The sequence below is a fragment of the Aethalodelphis obliquidens genome, unplaced genomic scaffold (assembly GCF_003676395.1).
Source record: "Aethalodelphis obliquidens isolate GAN/ISIS:26980383/991018 unplaced genomic scaffold, ASM367639v1 scaffold7, whole genome shotgun sequence".
Taxonomy (NCBI): domain Eukaryota; kingdom Metazoa; phylum Chordata; class Mammalia; order Artiodactyla; family Delphinidae; genus Aethalodelphis; species Aethalodelphis obliquidens.
Genome location: NW_020837951.1, coordinates 22,464,016 through 22,477,055, shown reverse-complemented (window position 1 = coordinate 22,477,055; position 13,040 = coordinate 22,464,016). Strand labels below are relative to the sequence as shown.

At 39.7% G+C, this 13,040-nt stretch overlaps 1 protein-coding gene across 6 annotated transcripts in view; it reads left to right on the top strand.

Moving 5' to 3' along the window:
- The window catches only part of MUSK (muscle associated receptor tyrosine kinase), a 91,815-nt gene that overhangs the window by 51,324 nt on the left and 27,451 nt on the right, over window positions 1–13,040 (top strand). For all 6 annotated transcript variants that reach the window (XM_027105984.1, XM_027105981.1, XM_027105983.1 and 3 more), the window contains 2 exons: window positions 4,939–5,063; window positions 11,727–11,886. In XM_027105984.1, coding sequence (XP_026961785.1) covers window positions 4,939–5,063; window positions 11,727–11,886 — 285 coding nt within the window. The remainder of the gene's footprint in view (window positions 1–4,938; window positions 5,064–11,726; window positions 11,887–13,040) is intronic.

The following is a 13,040-nucleotide window of genomic DNA, read 5'->3' as shown; positions in this document are numbered from 1 at the left end:
TGGTGCTCCTTTCTGTACCCTCCTGTGCCCCACTGGACCTCCCAGAAGGTTCTGATATGGGACAGAGCAGCACATTAATTAAATTAACTCCAAGGCTACGTTGACCTCTAGAACGATGACGGACTCTGTTTTAGTTACCATCGCACGTAATTCTTAACTGTGTTGTGCAATATGGATCATCAGAGGTTTTGCAATGAGCCCAAATGATATTCCAAATAATGTAACGCCAGCCAAAAGAAGAGAAAAATCCATAAATTACAGAATAAATAAATAAATAAACCCTCCCTTATTATTAAATTTCCAGGAAGAATTTAAAGTCCCCAAATGAAAATTCTTGCCTTTGTAAATTAAAGCAGAAAAAAAACAATCTAGATTTCATAGTTCTCCAGTTTCTTACGCTTCTCATCTTCAGCCAGAAGGCTCTCATTCAGTTTTAAGGGCACACTGACTATTGTCGTCTTCAGCAGCTGCTGTCTACACTTTTCCAGCATTTATGGAATTGAATTAAACCCACTCTCAATCTTTCAAGGATCCTGCTTTTTTCCCCAAATTCTCGAAGGCAGTGGGACCCATAAAATGATCATTGCAGTAGACTCAAACTCAAAAACTTCTGGACACACAAGTATAGCCCCAACCCCCTACAAGAGTTATTTCAGCCAAATGATGAATATGGACTCAATTATGTTGTGCAATCTAGGTCTCCATTATTGTTGCCAGAAAACATCAGAAGGAAAAGAATCCCTGGGTGTACCCTCGCTCAGATGCCAGTCACTCTGTGTTAGTTGTCCAGGGTCCACAATCTATGAACTTAGACTGAGTTGGGAGAAATCTCCTATCAGGTGTTCAGATGGGGTACCATGTTTGTCGCTCTGGAAGAAATGTACACTGCCTCCTAGCTGGCTTTTCTTCTTGAGAAATTTAGACTTTCCAATGCGGACAGCCTCTGTCTTCTAGTCTTTCTTGACACTTCCTTCTGACCCATCCAGCATTTTGCAACTTTTTAATTTTCCATTTCACCTTGGAGCCTTGTTTTTCTGGAACTCCAACAGAGGTGCAGCCTTCACCCCTATTTTAAGAAGGCAGTTTTAGCTCTCACCGCCAGGCTCTCAGGACTGGCTCCATAATTTGTGGACCAGGTGCAAATGACATTGAGGGCCCTTAGTTCAAAAATCACTTATAATTTCAAGACACAGGCAGCAGAAAAATAAACGAAGCATGGGCCCCTCTAAGCATGGTGCCCTGGGGGACTACACAGGTCACTCGCTCTTGGAGCCGACCCTGCTGACCACCATAATGACTGCTATTCCTCTTGCTATGGAATTTTTCAGGTTATAACTATTGCCTGCTAGGGAAAATTTTCCCTGAGTCCCACATTTTGTTTCAGTTTGGAATCATCCCCCACAGAGCTCTGATCTAAAACTGTTGTGGTTATTTCTGAGCTCTTAGGACTGACACCTCTGACAAACGTTTTTCCTCAGAACCTTACCCTTCTTCAGGTTTTAGGTTTTCTAGTACCTTATGCTATTTCAATGGCAAAAGAGGTATGTGTCCCATTGCATGTTTCTCTGGAGCTGTAGAGTAAGCTCTACTGCAATTTTTAAACTTTTTAATGTTAAAACATTTCGATCTTACAAAAAAGTAGATACAGTAATATATTAATAGTAAACTCCCATGTTCCCATCACCCAACAGCAACAGTGATCAATAGTCTACCATTTTCGTTTTATCTAACCCAGTACCAGTTTATTGCTGCTGGTTTATTTTAAAGCAAATCCCAGACATGGATTCAATCAGTCCGTATGTACTTTAAGGCTTTTTAACACAGTCACATTACCATTTTCATTACCCCATCCATCCCAGCTAGCACTAATTTCTTAATACCATTTACTACCAGGACAGTGCAATTTTTATTTGATTGTCTCAAAAAACTTCTTTTTACATCTGATTTGTTGCATAAGAATCCAAATGAGAATTCACACATTACATTTAGGGCTATGCCTCTTAAGCCTTTCTCAATCTATAATAGTTCCCTCTTTTTCTTTTTTTCCCAATGTTATTTATTTGGTGAGGAAACAACATAACTTGCCCTGTTCAGTTGTCTATATTTGCCATATGATAGAATTGTACCCTTATAGTGTTGTTTAACATGTTCCTCAATCCTCTATTCTTTCGTATATTGGTAATTCGACCCCAGGACTTACTTAAAATCAGGCTCAATTTTGTGTTTATTTGGGGCAAGGGGGAAAATTCAGCTTCCCTTTAAACATTAAATCCACTTTTTTTTTTTTCTTTAACATTTTTGCCTTGAAGTTGGCATCTTCCTTCCTTTCTCTTTCTCCTGGCTTTAGGGTCCAACATGTGTATTTCTAGCATGCTCTTCTAGATTCCACCTCTTAGAGTCCTCAATATCAAAAGATAGAAAGGTGAGTTCAGTGATGTTGAGCATTCTTTCATGTGTTTGTTGGCAATCTGTGTATCTTTGGAGAAGTGTCTATTTAGGTCAGAAATGCAAAGGAAAACCACAATGAGGTATCACCTCACACTGGTCAGAATGGCCATCATCAAAAAACCTACAAACAATAAATGCTAGAGAGGGTGTGGAGAAAAGGGAACCCTCTTGCACTGTTGGTGGGAATGTAAATTAATACAGCCACTATGGAGAACAGTATGGAGATTCCTTAAAAAACTAAAAATAGAACTACCATATGACCCAGCAATACCACTACTGGGCATATACCCTGAGAAAACCATAATTCAAAAAGACACATGCACCCCAATGTTCACTGCAGCTCTATTTACAATAGCCAGGACATGGAAGCTGCCTAAGCATCCATCGACAGATGAATGGATAAAGAAGATGTGGCACATGTATACAATGGAATATTACTCAGCCATAAAAAGAAACGAAATTGAGTTATTTGTAGTGAGGTGGATGGACCTAGAATCTGTCATACAGAGTGAAGTAAGTCAGGAAGAGAAAAACAAATACCGTATGCTAACACATAATATGGAATCTAAAAAAACAAATGATTCTGATGAACCTAGGGGCAGGACAGGAATAAAGACACAGATGTAGAAAATGGACTTGAGGACAGGGGGAGGGGAAAGGGTAAGCTGGGACAAAGTGAGAGGGTGGCATGGACATATATACACTACCAAATGTAAAATAGATAGTTATTGGGAAGCAGCTGCATAGCACGGGGAGATCAGCTTGGTGCTCTGTGACCATCTAGAGGGGTGGGATAGGGAGGGTGGGAGGGAGGCTCAAGAGGGAGGGGATATTGGGATATATGTATACATATAGCTGATTCACTTTGTTATACAGCAGAAACTAACACAGCAGTGTAAATCAATTATACTCCAATAAAGATGTTTAAAAAAAAGAAGATGATCAATAGATTGTGGGTGTTCGATTCTTGTGGTTAAGGACAAAATTTGTATTTTTCTCAAATTTATTATGTTCTAAAATATGATCAGAAAATACAAGGTCCAATTGCCATCTCTCTCTAGAAAAAAAAGAAAGGTGAGTTCATCTGAACCTGCAAATCTGGAGTTAGAACTTGCAAAAAGCATACAACTGTTAAACAAATCATATCTTCCTATATCTCCTTGAATTATGTAACCCTTTTAAACAGGTATTCAAAAATCAGGGTAACTTCTAATACAGCTGAATTTGATCTAGCCCTGGCCTGTACATCTCCTATCTAGTATATACTATCTCTTCTGTACTTTCCTTTCGAATACAGATTCCACAAATTTCGCAGTTTTAGAAGAACTAAGCATCAAAGCCTGGTGTTAATTGGAATTTCATAGTCTAATATTATGTTCTGTCTTTAAGTCCCAGAAAACAAAAGGCAAGAGCAAAAAAAAAAAAATCATGTTTGCAGTAAATGGGCAATTAAAAGGATTCCATAATGGTTTAAAGAACACTGGATTTGAAGTCAGAGGAGTTGAACTCAGGTTTCTCACCCATCAGTTTTATTACTTTGGGGAAGAAACTTAAATGACCTGGGATTTGGTTTCTACATCTGTTTAATAAGAGGAGAAATCTAGTTGATCTCTGAAGTCTCTTCCAAGATTAGTGATTCTGTGATTCTAAGTACCCTTCAATTTATTGTACATTCTAAACCTCATCTCCACTCTTCAATTAAAAGTAAAATTTCTTTTCACACCAAAAGAACTCCCTCTTACCTAGTTAGTGGGGATTCAGCCTCAGAAAAGAATATAAATCACCCATTCTCCTGTCCACTTTTGTCTAAAATATTCCTTTTCTTTTTGACCCTGTATGCTCATCTCACTCTCTGAAAAGTTTGACAGATTTTATCCGTCCTCCCACTACGATATAGTTGAAGATGTAAAGCATTAATTAATTATTTCATTAATTCAATTAAATATTATTACTTTGGTAGGCACTCTCCTAGGTACTGAACAAAACAGGCAAGGGTTTTCGTTGCTGAGGACTCTCGGTCTACTGCGGGGATACAGACAATAGACAAAAAAATAAATAACTTCAGATAGGGGTAAGGTCTATAAAGACAATGAAACAGGATGATGAAAAAGCAAATGGGGGGAAGGTTAGACTTTACATTGGGTGGTCAAGGAGGCCCTTTCTGAGAAAGTGTCACTTAAACAGAGACTTAGATGATACAAGGAAACCACGACATGAAGATCTATGGGATGAGTGCTCTAGGCTGAAGAATGGCATGGACATCTCTTAAGTTGGGAACAAGCTTGGTGTATTCTGGAGTGGTGAAAAGCATAGGGTCATAGCATAAACGGCTTAGAAGCCAGGGCACAGTATTTGATATTACCCTTAAGACAGAGGGAACATGGAAGATCCTTCACAGGAGAACATGATCTGATTTGCATTTCTTAAAGACCACTCCAGCTTGACTATTCCCTGTAGGAGAGTCACTCACCACTTCTGTTTTCCTAACAGTTTTTGCCAGAATCCTGCGGCCTCCTGAATCCCACAATGTCACCTTTGGTTCCTTTGTGACCCTGCGCTGTACAGCAACAGGCATCCCTGTCCCCACCATCACCTGGATTGAAAATGGAAACGCTGTGAGTGCCAACTGTACGGAAACTTGTCTGGGGAAGACACACTGGTGGTGAATTTCAGGGCAGAACACTTATTTGTAGAGTTACTTTGACCTCTGTCATTGGTCCCATCTGCACCTCCATTTTTCAAAGCCTTCCAATATTTTCATCCTAGAAGTCACTGACTTAGAGACTGAACTCCATAGGTTTACTTCTTTCCTTGTATCATGGGGATAGTAGAAAGTCAAATTCATTCTTTATGCTTTTGTGTAAAAGGGAAGTGGTATTAACTCCTTCCCACACAAAACTCATCAATTTAAGAATTAGTCCACTGTTGGAGCCTACTTTGATGAAAAGTAATCCAGAATTAGAACCCATGTCTGTTAGTGCAACAAAATTTTCTTTTCATTTCTAATACTGGTAATAATAACTAACATATAGTATGTGGTTGCTATGACCAGGCCCTGTTTTAAGCACTTTACATAGAAACATTCATTTATTCATTCTACAAATATTATTGAGCATCTCCTGGGCATCAGGCATTATTCTAGACATTGTGGATACAGGCATAACCAAAACAGGTAAAGTTTCCTGCCCTCAACTTGCTTACATTGTGATGGGGAAAAACAAACAATAAAATAAGCAGATGGGAGAATCTATAGTCTATGTGCACAGTGTCAAATGCCATGGAGAAAAATAAAGCAGGAAAGTGAGAAAATACAATCTCAGGAGAAAGATTCCATTTTCAGTAAAGTGGTCAGAGAAGCCTTATTAAGATGGAGATATTTGAGCAAAGATCTGAAAGAGCTGAAGGAGGAGGCTATGTAGATAATGCGGGGATGATAACCAGGCAAAGTCACTGAGATAAAGGTGCACCTGGTATGTCAGAGGAACAGCAAGTAGGTCAGTGTGGCTAGAGGTGAGTGAGCAAAGAGGAAAGAGGTAAGGGGTGTGCATAGGGGTTATAGATCCTACAGGCTTATATAGGTCAATTGATACAATTTGGCTTTATTTGAGTGAGACGGGATGCCATTGTAGGTCTGTTTCTGTCGTCTGTTTTCCTGCTGACTCTTTCATTGTGTTTTGTTTCCTTGTGTGCCTAGTTATCTTTGACTACCTGCTGTTCATTGTTTTGAGAAAAAAAAAAGTCAGAGATTAATTTGAGGTCTAGACAAAGGTTCTTTTCTCCAGAGAATTTTTGTTTGTTTCTGCTAGGGACCAGGGGCTACTACTAATCTTAGACTGCCTTAAACTTGTTATAGTAAAGTAACTTGTAGTCTTGTTCTTCTTCAGCTCTCGAATTAAATTTTAGATGCCATTTAAAATTCACATCTTATTTGGCAGTATGTTTTGTGGCTTTTCTGTGAAGCTGTAGGAGTTGTCTTAAGCCTCTCCAAGTAGTGTAAAGAGATGCCCTAAGAAAACTGGGTAACTGACAATATGACTTTATTAATTTGTCTTAAACTCTGTGAAAACAGTTAATACAGAAAATGGAAAGACATAGGCTTTTTAAAAATTCAGTGTTTTCAAAAGGCTCCTTTGAGTTTAGAACTGGAACATATATTATTCTCTGTTGGAGTTGAGGAGTAATAAAAAAAAGCCAATGGTTAGAGTTAGTTTTGGTCTTATTGAGACTCCAACTTCATCTTTCAAGATGTGATTCACAAAAAACAGAAAGCAAAATGGATCCTTTGGCAGAGATTCTAAAACAGGAATAAAATAAATGAATGGTAACTTTCTTCCAGGAAGAAAGCAAAAGGACATCTGCAGTTCTCATGGTCAGAGAGAGTGTTATTCTTACAGCCAAGTTTTTTTTTTTTTTACATCTTTATTAGAGTATAATTGCTTTACAATGGTGTGTTAGTTTCTGCTTTATAACAAAGTGAATCAGTTATACATATACATATGTTCCCTTATCTCTTCCCTCTTGCGTCTCCCTCCCTCCCACCCTCCCTATCCCACCCCTCTAGGTGGACACAAAGCACCGAGCTGTTCTCCCTGTGCTATGCGGCTGCTTCCCACTAGCTATCTACCTTACATTTGGTAGTGTATATATGTCCATGCCTCTCTCTCGCTTTGTCACAGCCAAGTTTTGTTCTCGGTGCTACTATCCAAGTCCAAATAGAAGTCGAGATGACTGCCCCGTGCTGATGCAAATCACAGGAACTGGAGGCAACTGCAGGCATTTAATAAATGTTGGACAAGTAGCCAACCAGAAAAGTCTATTGAGGAGAACAGGGAAGGGCCACAGACCTGGTATCATTCTGGGTGGGCAGGATTAAGACAAATGCAGAGTTGGGAGATATTTGACACAGAATAAAACAGAATTTGAACTGTGGCTTTTCACTAACTATAAGCCAGTGAACTAACTTCATAACACACTACCAAGTACAAACGAGTACTTCAAAAGATGCGAATGCTCCTTTTCTCCCCCTCCATGAACATGCCAAAAACGAAAACCCTGAATGAGTACAGCCAAAGAACAAGAGAAAAGCAAGCAACTTACCCCAAAGCCATCAAGAATTCTTTTGCTTTCTTCCTATGGAAATATCATTCATTTTTCATGCAAATTTGTAGTCAGAGTGAGCAGTAATATCACGTTTGTTTTACAACGTTGGAAATAATAGTTTGGTGGGGCTACAGCAGAGTTTACTTTTCTAAAAGAAAATATCCTTATATTTTGATAAACAGATTTATTTGAAGTTATACCCATCTATTTATTATTTTGGCATTCAAATAAAAAAACGTAGAAAATTTGCACATCTCTCTTGCTTTGTCCAATCCATATAGTTCCTAAAATATGTTAAAAGCTGAATCATTTTAACTTATTAGAAGAATTTTATAAAATAAATAGCCAAATCATCTGTGTTGAAGATTGTGGTTTTTGAATTTCCTGAAAGGGAGACTCACCTATATATTATAAGTATTTTTAAAAATTTATATGTTTATTTATTTTTGGCTGCGTTGGGTCTTCCTTGCTGCGTGCAGGCTTTCTCTAGTTGCGGCGAGCAGGGGCTACTCTTCGTTGTGGTGAGCAGGCTGCTCATTGCAGTGGCTTCTCTTGTTGCAGAGCACGGGCTCTAGGTGCGTGGGCTTCAGTAGTTGTGGCACGAGGGCTCAGTAGTTGTGGCTCGTGGGCTCTAGAGAGCAGGATCAGTAGTTGTGGCACACGGGCTTAGTTGCTCCACGGCACGTGGGATCTTCCCAGACCAGGGCTCGAACCCATGTCCCCTGCATTGGCAGGCAGACTCCCAACCACTGCACTACCAGGGATGTCCCTATACATATTTTTAAGAGGCAGTTTTTTGGTTTAAAGGACATGAGCTTTGGAAACATCTCTCACTAACTGGGTAAACAAAGATAATTACATATATCAAGTGGAATATATTAAGTTGAATATTTCAGCAGCTAGATCGAAAGAGGTCAATATTCATAGCTATGTTGATCAAAAACAGCATGGGAAATTTTCTCAATTGTTCCTTTTTCTATGATGCATAGACAGACATTATTACAACTCCCTAAACATGGACCGTATTGGGCCACATCCTAAAGGTCCCTGAGACAATCCTAGCCAGCTGGGACTATTTGCAAGACAAGGTCATAGAAGCCAGAATACCATTCAGAGGTTTCTCTATGTTGAGGTCAAATCATGATGAAGTTGTGGGATTATCCATAACTCGGGATAGATTCTCTCCAAACAGCATTATTAATATATTAACGATATGTAGAAAATATTCCACCTATATTGCCTCGCTCAGAAGCCTTTTACATACGTTCAATCAGGTGGGAACTAATATGCCTATTTAATAGAGTTCCTGTTCGATGCCCTCATTTGAGGTCACTGTCTCAATACCACACACAGAGCAGAGAGCTGTTTATCCAGCTCCTTCAGATCAGTATGCCTGGGTGACTTGGAGAAATACCATATTTACTGTAATACCAGATAGAGTCACCTCAATTAAGTCCTCAGCTTCGCCTCAGCATACCTTGGTCAAAGCTCCCAGGAATAAGCTGAACTCATCATTTTGAGCTTTTAAACCTGAAGAACAAAACGATCAAAACGCAGGGCAAAGGGCTGTTTTGAATTTTAGGTCATCAAAAATACTAAACTGTTGGTCAGGCTGCTTCATGAAGAAAGAAAAACAAATTCAAACGATGACTAACAAGGCCTGCTGTGCGTGAGTCACAAACTGAATCAAGCCAGGCCTCTGGAAACAGGAGGAAAAGCTCTTAGGAATCATATCATAATCAGGCAATGAGCCTCAGGACTTGCTGGTCTACTCGTTGAACTATGTCAGCACCTGGATGATGTCCAGGAGAAGAGAGGTCAGGCGGTTTAAAACTCACTTCTCTTTCCTCCCAAGACTGTTTTCAGTGACCTTGAGGAGTGACTTTCTTAGGTGTGAACATGAAAATTGTGGGAGTTTAGTCAGCATTTGGGGGATTACTCGTTTCTGAGTTGTCTCCCAGGCACTGACGGTACAGACCTACTTCTTGAAAGAGAGAATGAACTTTGCAAAGGAGGAAGGTTCTATGGATTTCACATATATAAACTGGAAAGGGATTATATTTATAAACAAAATATCCTGAGAGCATAAGGCATACTGACTGACAGAGGTTGGAGAGTCCAAAATTGTATTTCACCAACAAGCACCTACCATATAGCACAGGGAACTCTAATCAATATTCTGTAATAATATGGGAAAAGAATCTGAAAAAGAATGAATATATGTATATGTATAACTGAATCACTTTGCTATACACCGGAAACTAACAGAACATTGTAAATCAACTATACTGCAATAAATTTTTTTAAAAATTACATTTCAAACTGTTCAATCCTTTCCATCTAACTTGGACACTCAAATCCATAAGAACGTGCACCTCTGGTAAATATGATAATGATGAATTCGGTTTGAATTCCCAACTGCATGTATGTCTCTTAAAGATATTTTTCTCTCTGCCTTGTCAATTTCTCATAGAGTCCAGGCTGCTTATCTGGGGAAAATGCCACAATACTTGATCTGACCTGGGACGTTTCCCCAGTTAAGGTAAATTGATGCTCACGTAAACCAGTGTTTCTCATAAGGAGACTAATAGTGCAGGTAAAGAATAAAAAGACAAAGAAGCTAAGTGAACAAACTTTCACTGCCTAGTCGCTACAGAGAGTGCTGGGTTCTGGGGCCAGCCAGCCACCTGGCAGCAGAAGGATGGAAAGTTGGTCTCACCTCAGGGCTTCCCTCCCCCTTGCTGGTCTAACTGTGAAATCTTCTCTCATGTGAAACAGTAAAATAACTGGCTCCAAGTTTTTCATTCTTTCCTAGACAGAAAGATCTCTTTCAAGGCCACCATGGTACTCATCCCTACTCCTCCAAGATAAGGTTAAGGTAAAACCATCAGCTAATTCCTTGATTGTCATTCCATTCACACTTCCCTCAAACCAGCATTTTCCCCTCATATAAGCAACGATAATTAAACAATAATTATTGGAAAGATGGTAGAGTGCTTAAGAAAACAGTGAAGAAAGAACCACCAGGTTAACAAGTGCCACCACTTTAACAATGACATTTAAGTCAGACATTTGTTTTGCTCATGGTTGATTTGAGGTTGTTACTACTGTTCTTGTTTTCTAGTAAGTCTATTCTGTTTTCTAGGACTAGGGAAGGCACTAAAGCATAATGATGAAAAGCACAGGCTTTGGGATCAGACAAACTAGGGTGTAAATTGGAACTCTGCAACCCAGTAGAATGTGCTAGACAGCTGTCTTTCTCACAGAGTTGAATGCTGACAGCTAATAAGCATTTACATAAATTAACCTGTCAATTATGTGCTAATATGGCATTGATAGCCCGGCTCTTTGAGGACATTTGACTTTCTGATTTAAGTAATGAGGCAGAAACAGAATTGGCTTTACAACCATTTTCTCCTGATAACCATTCACTATTTGATGTGCATTTATGGGGAACTGAACAGGAATTATGAAAATAAGCCCCAAACTCTATAACCTCTCATAATTGACTCTATCTTCAAGACAGAGAGACATATCTTGGAGGATCCACACAGTATATCCTTTCCTACTTTGCATTAGTTATCTATTGTTGTATCACAGACATCCCAAAGCCTAATGGCTTAAAACAATAACCATTTGTTAATGATCAAGTCTGTGGGTCAACCAGATGGTTTTGCTGATTTGGGCTAGGATTGCCTGCTCTTGCTGATCTAGCTCCTGTGATTGGCAGGTTGACTGGGAGCTGATTGGTCTAGAATGGCCTTACTCGTATATCTGGGTGATATTATTGGCTCCCAGCTGGATCAGTGAGGATGACTGGGCTATATGTGCCTCATCCTCCAGCAGGCTAGCTTTGGCTTGTTCACAGGAGGTCTAAGAGCAACAAGAAAGCAAGCCACAATGTGCAAGAACTTTGTAAGTCTCTGTGTCTTTCTAAAACATGTCACAAGCCAATCAAGATTCAAAGCATGGAGAAAGATGCCACCTCTTGAGGGAAGAGCAACAAAGTCACATTGCAAGGTCATGGGCATATGGAGAGAAAAGTTGTTGGCAAGTTTTGCAATCTACCGCATGCCTTTTGATCGTAATCCTTATCCTTTTTCTTTCCAGGCAACTGATACAGCATATTAGAAATCCTTGACCTAATTCTATCTTCTTTTTCCCCCTGACTCCACCAGGTTTCTTCTGGATCCATTCAAGAAAGTGTGAAAGACCGAGTAATTGACTCAAGACTGCAGCTGTTTATCACCAAGCCAGGACTCTACACATGCATAGCTACTAATAAGCATGGAGAGAAATTCAGTACCGCAAAGGCTGCGGCCACCATCAGTATAGCAGGTAGGATGGATTTTCACAATTGCATTGCTCCAGGAGAGGAGAGAGTTGGCACTATTCCACAATATCTTTCACTGGGGAAAATCTTTTTTTTTTTTAATCTCTTACTCCAGTCCCATTTGGGATATTTCTTCCTCCATAGGGACACTCCAGAGGTTGACCTAGATAATTGATTTTGGCTAATTTGTTGCTTCAAAAACTAGATCCACAAATACCTGCCCAAGTGATGGGTAACAGCTTCCAGGAGTTCATTTCTTTTTCTTTCATTTTCTTTTCTTCCCTTTCTTCTTCTTTTATTCTTCCCTTCCTCCCTCCTTCCTTCCTTCCCTCCTTTCATCCTTTGTTCCTTTCTTCCTCCCTCCCTCCCTCCCATTCTTTTTCATTCCTTTTCCTCCCCTCTTTTTTCCCTTCCTCTTCTTTGTTTCTTGGGGTTAATCAAACCTTCCAAGGCTCTAAAGAGGAAGTTGGCAGATATTTAACATGGTTGTGCCAGTTTCTGCATGGCTACATTTTGAGGGTATTTTTACTTATGAATATGTGATCTACCTTATGGTCTTTCCCCTTCCTGTTTCATGCAAGTGATAGCAGGACCTACAGGTATTTTCAAGGAAAAGGGCTGACACATGGATTTCTAGGATACTTGTGTTGAGTTATAAAGGTTTATTTTTAAAACTTAAATGTCCCAAAGGCTTCTGAGAACATTTGTGGAATTCCTAGAGATGGAAATAATCCCTGTATCAGGAAATGCCTGGCATGATAATATTCATAGCATGTCTACTGTCCAAGGGTCAGCAGAGAGATGCTTGGCCTCACATGTAAGGCAAGCACTGGTAGAACCTGTGCCCAGGGCCAGCTCCCCAGAGCCTACTATTTCTTATTACAGTGCCACTTCTTAGATCTTCCCTGATGGGGAAATTTCCAGTAATGTTTGCGATTTTTTAGCATGAGGTGAATAAAGACACAGAGAGATACAAAGGGAGCACTGGACAAGGCTGGCTCTCTGAGGCATGCCCATGAAGGAAAGAGATTTCAAAACCAAGGATCCCTTCTGCCTTCTCCTCCAAGGATACATCTGCCTACAGTATCTTGAGACATCATATCAGTTATTTGAGAATTTCCACTGATGGGAAGTCATTTTCCCAGAGAAGAGTGAGATT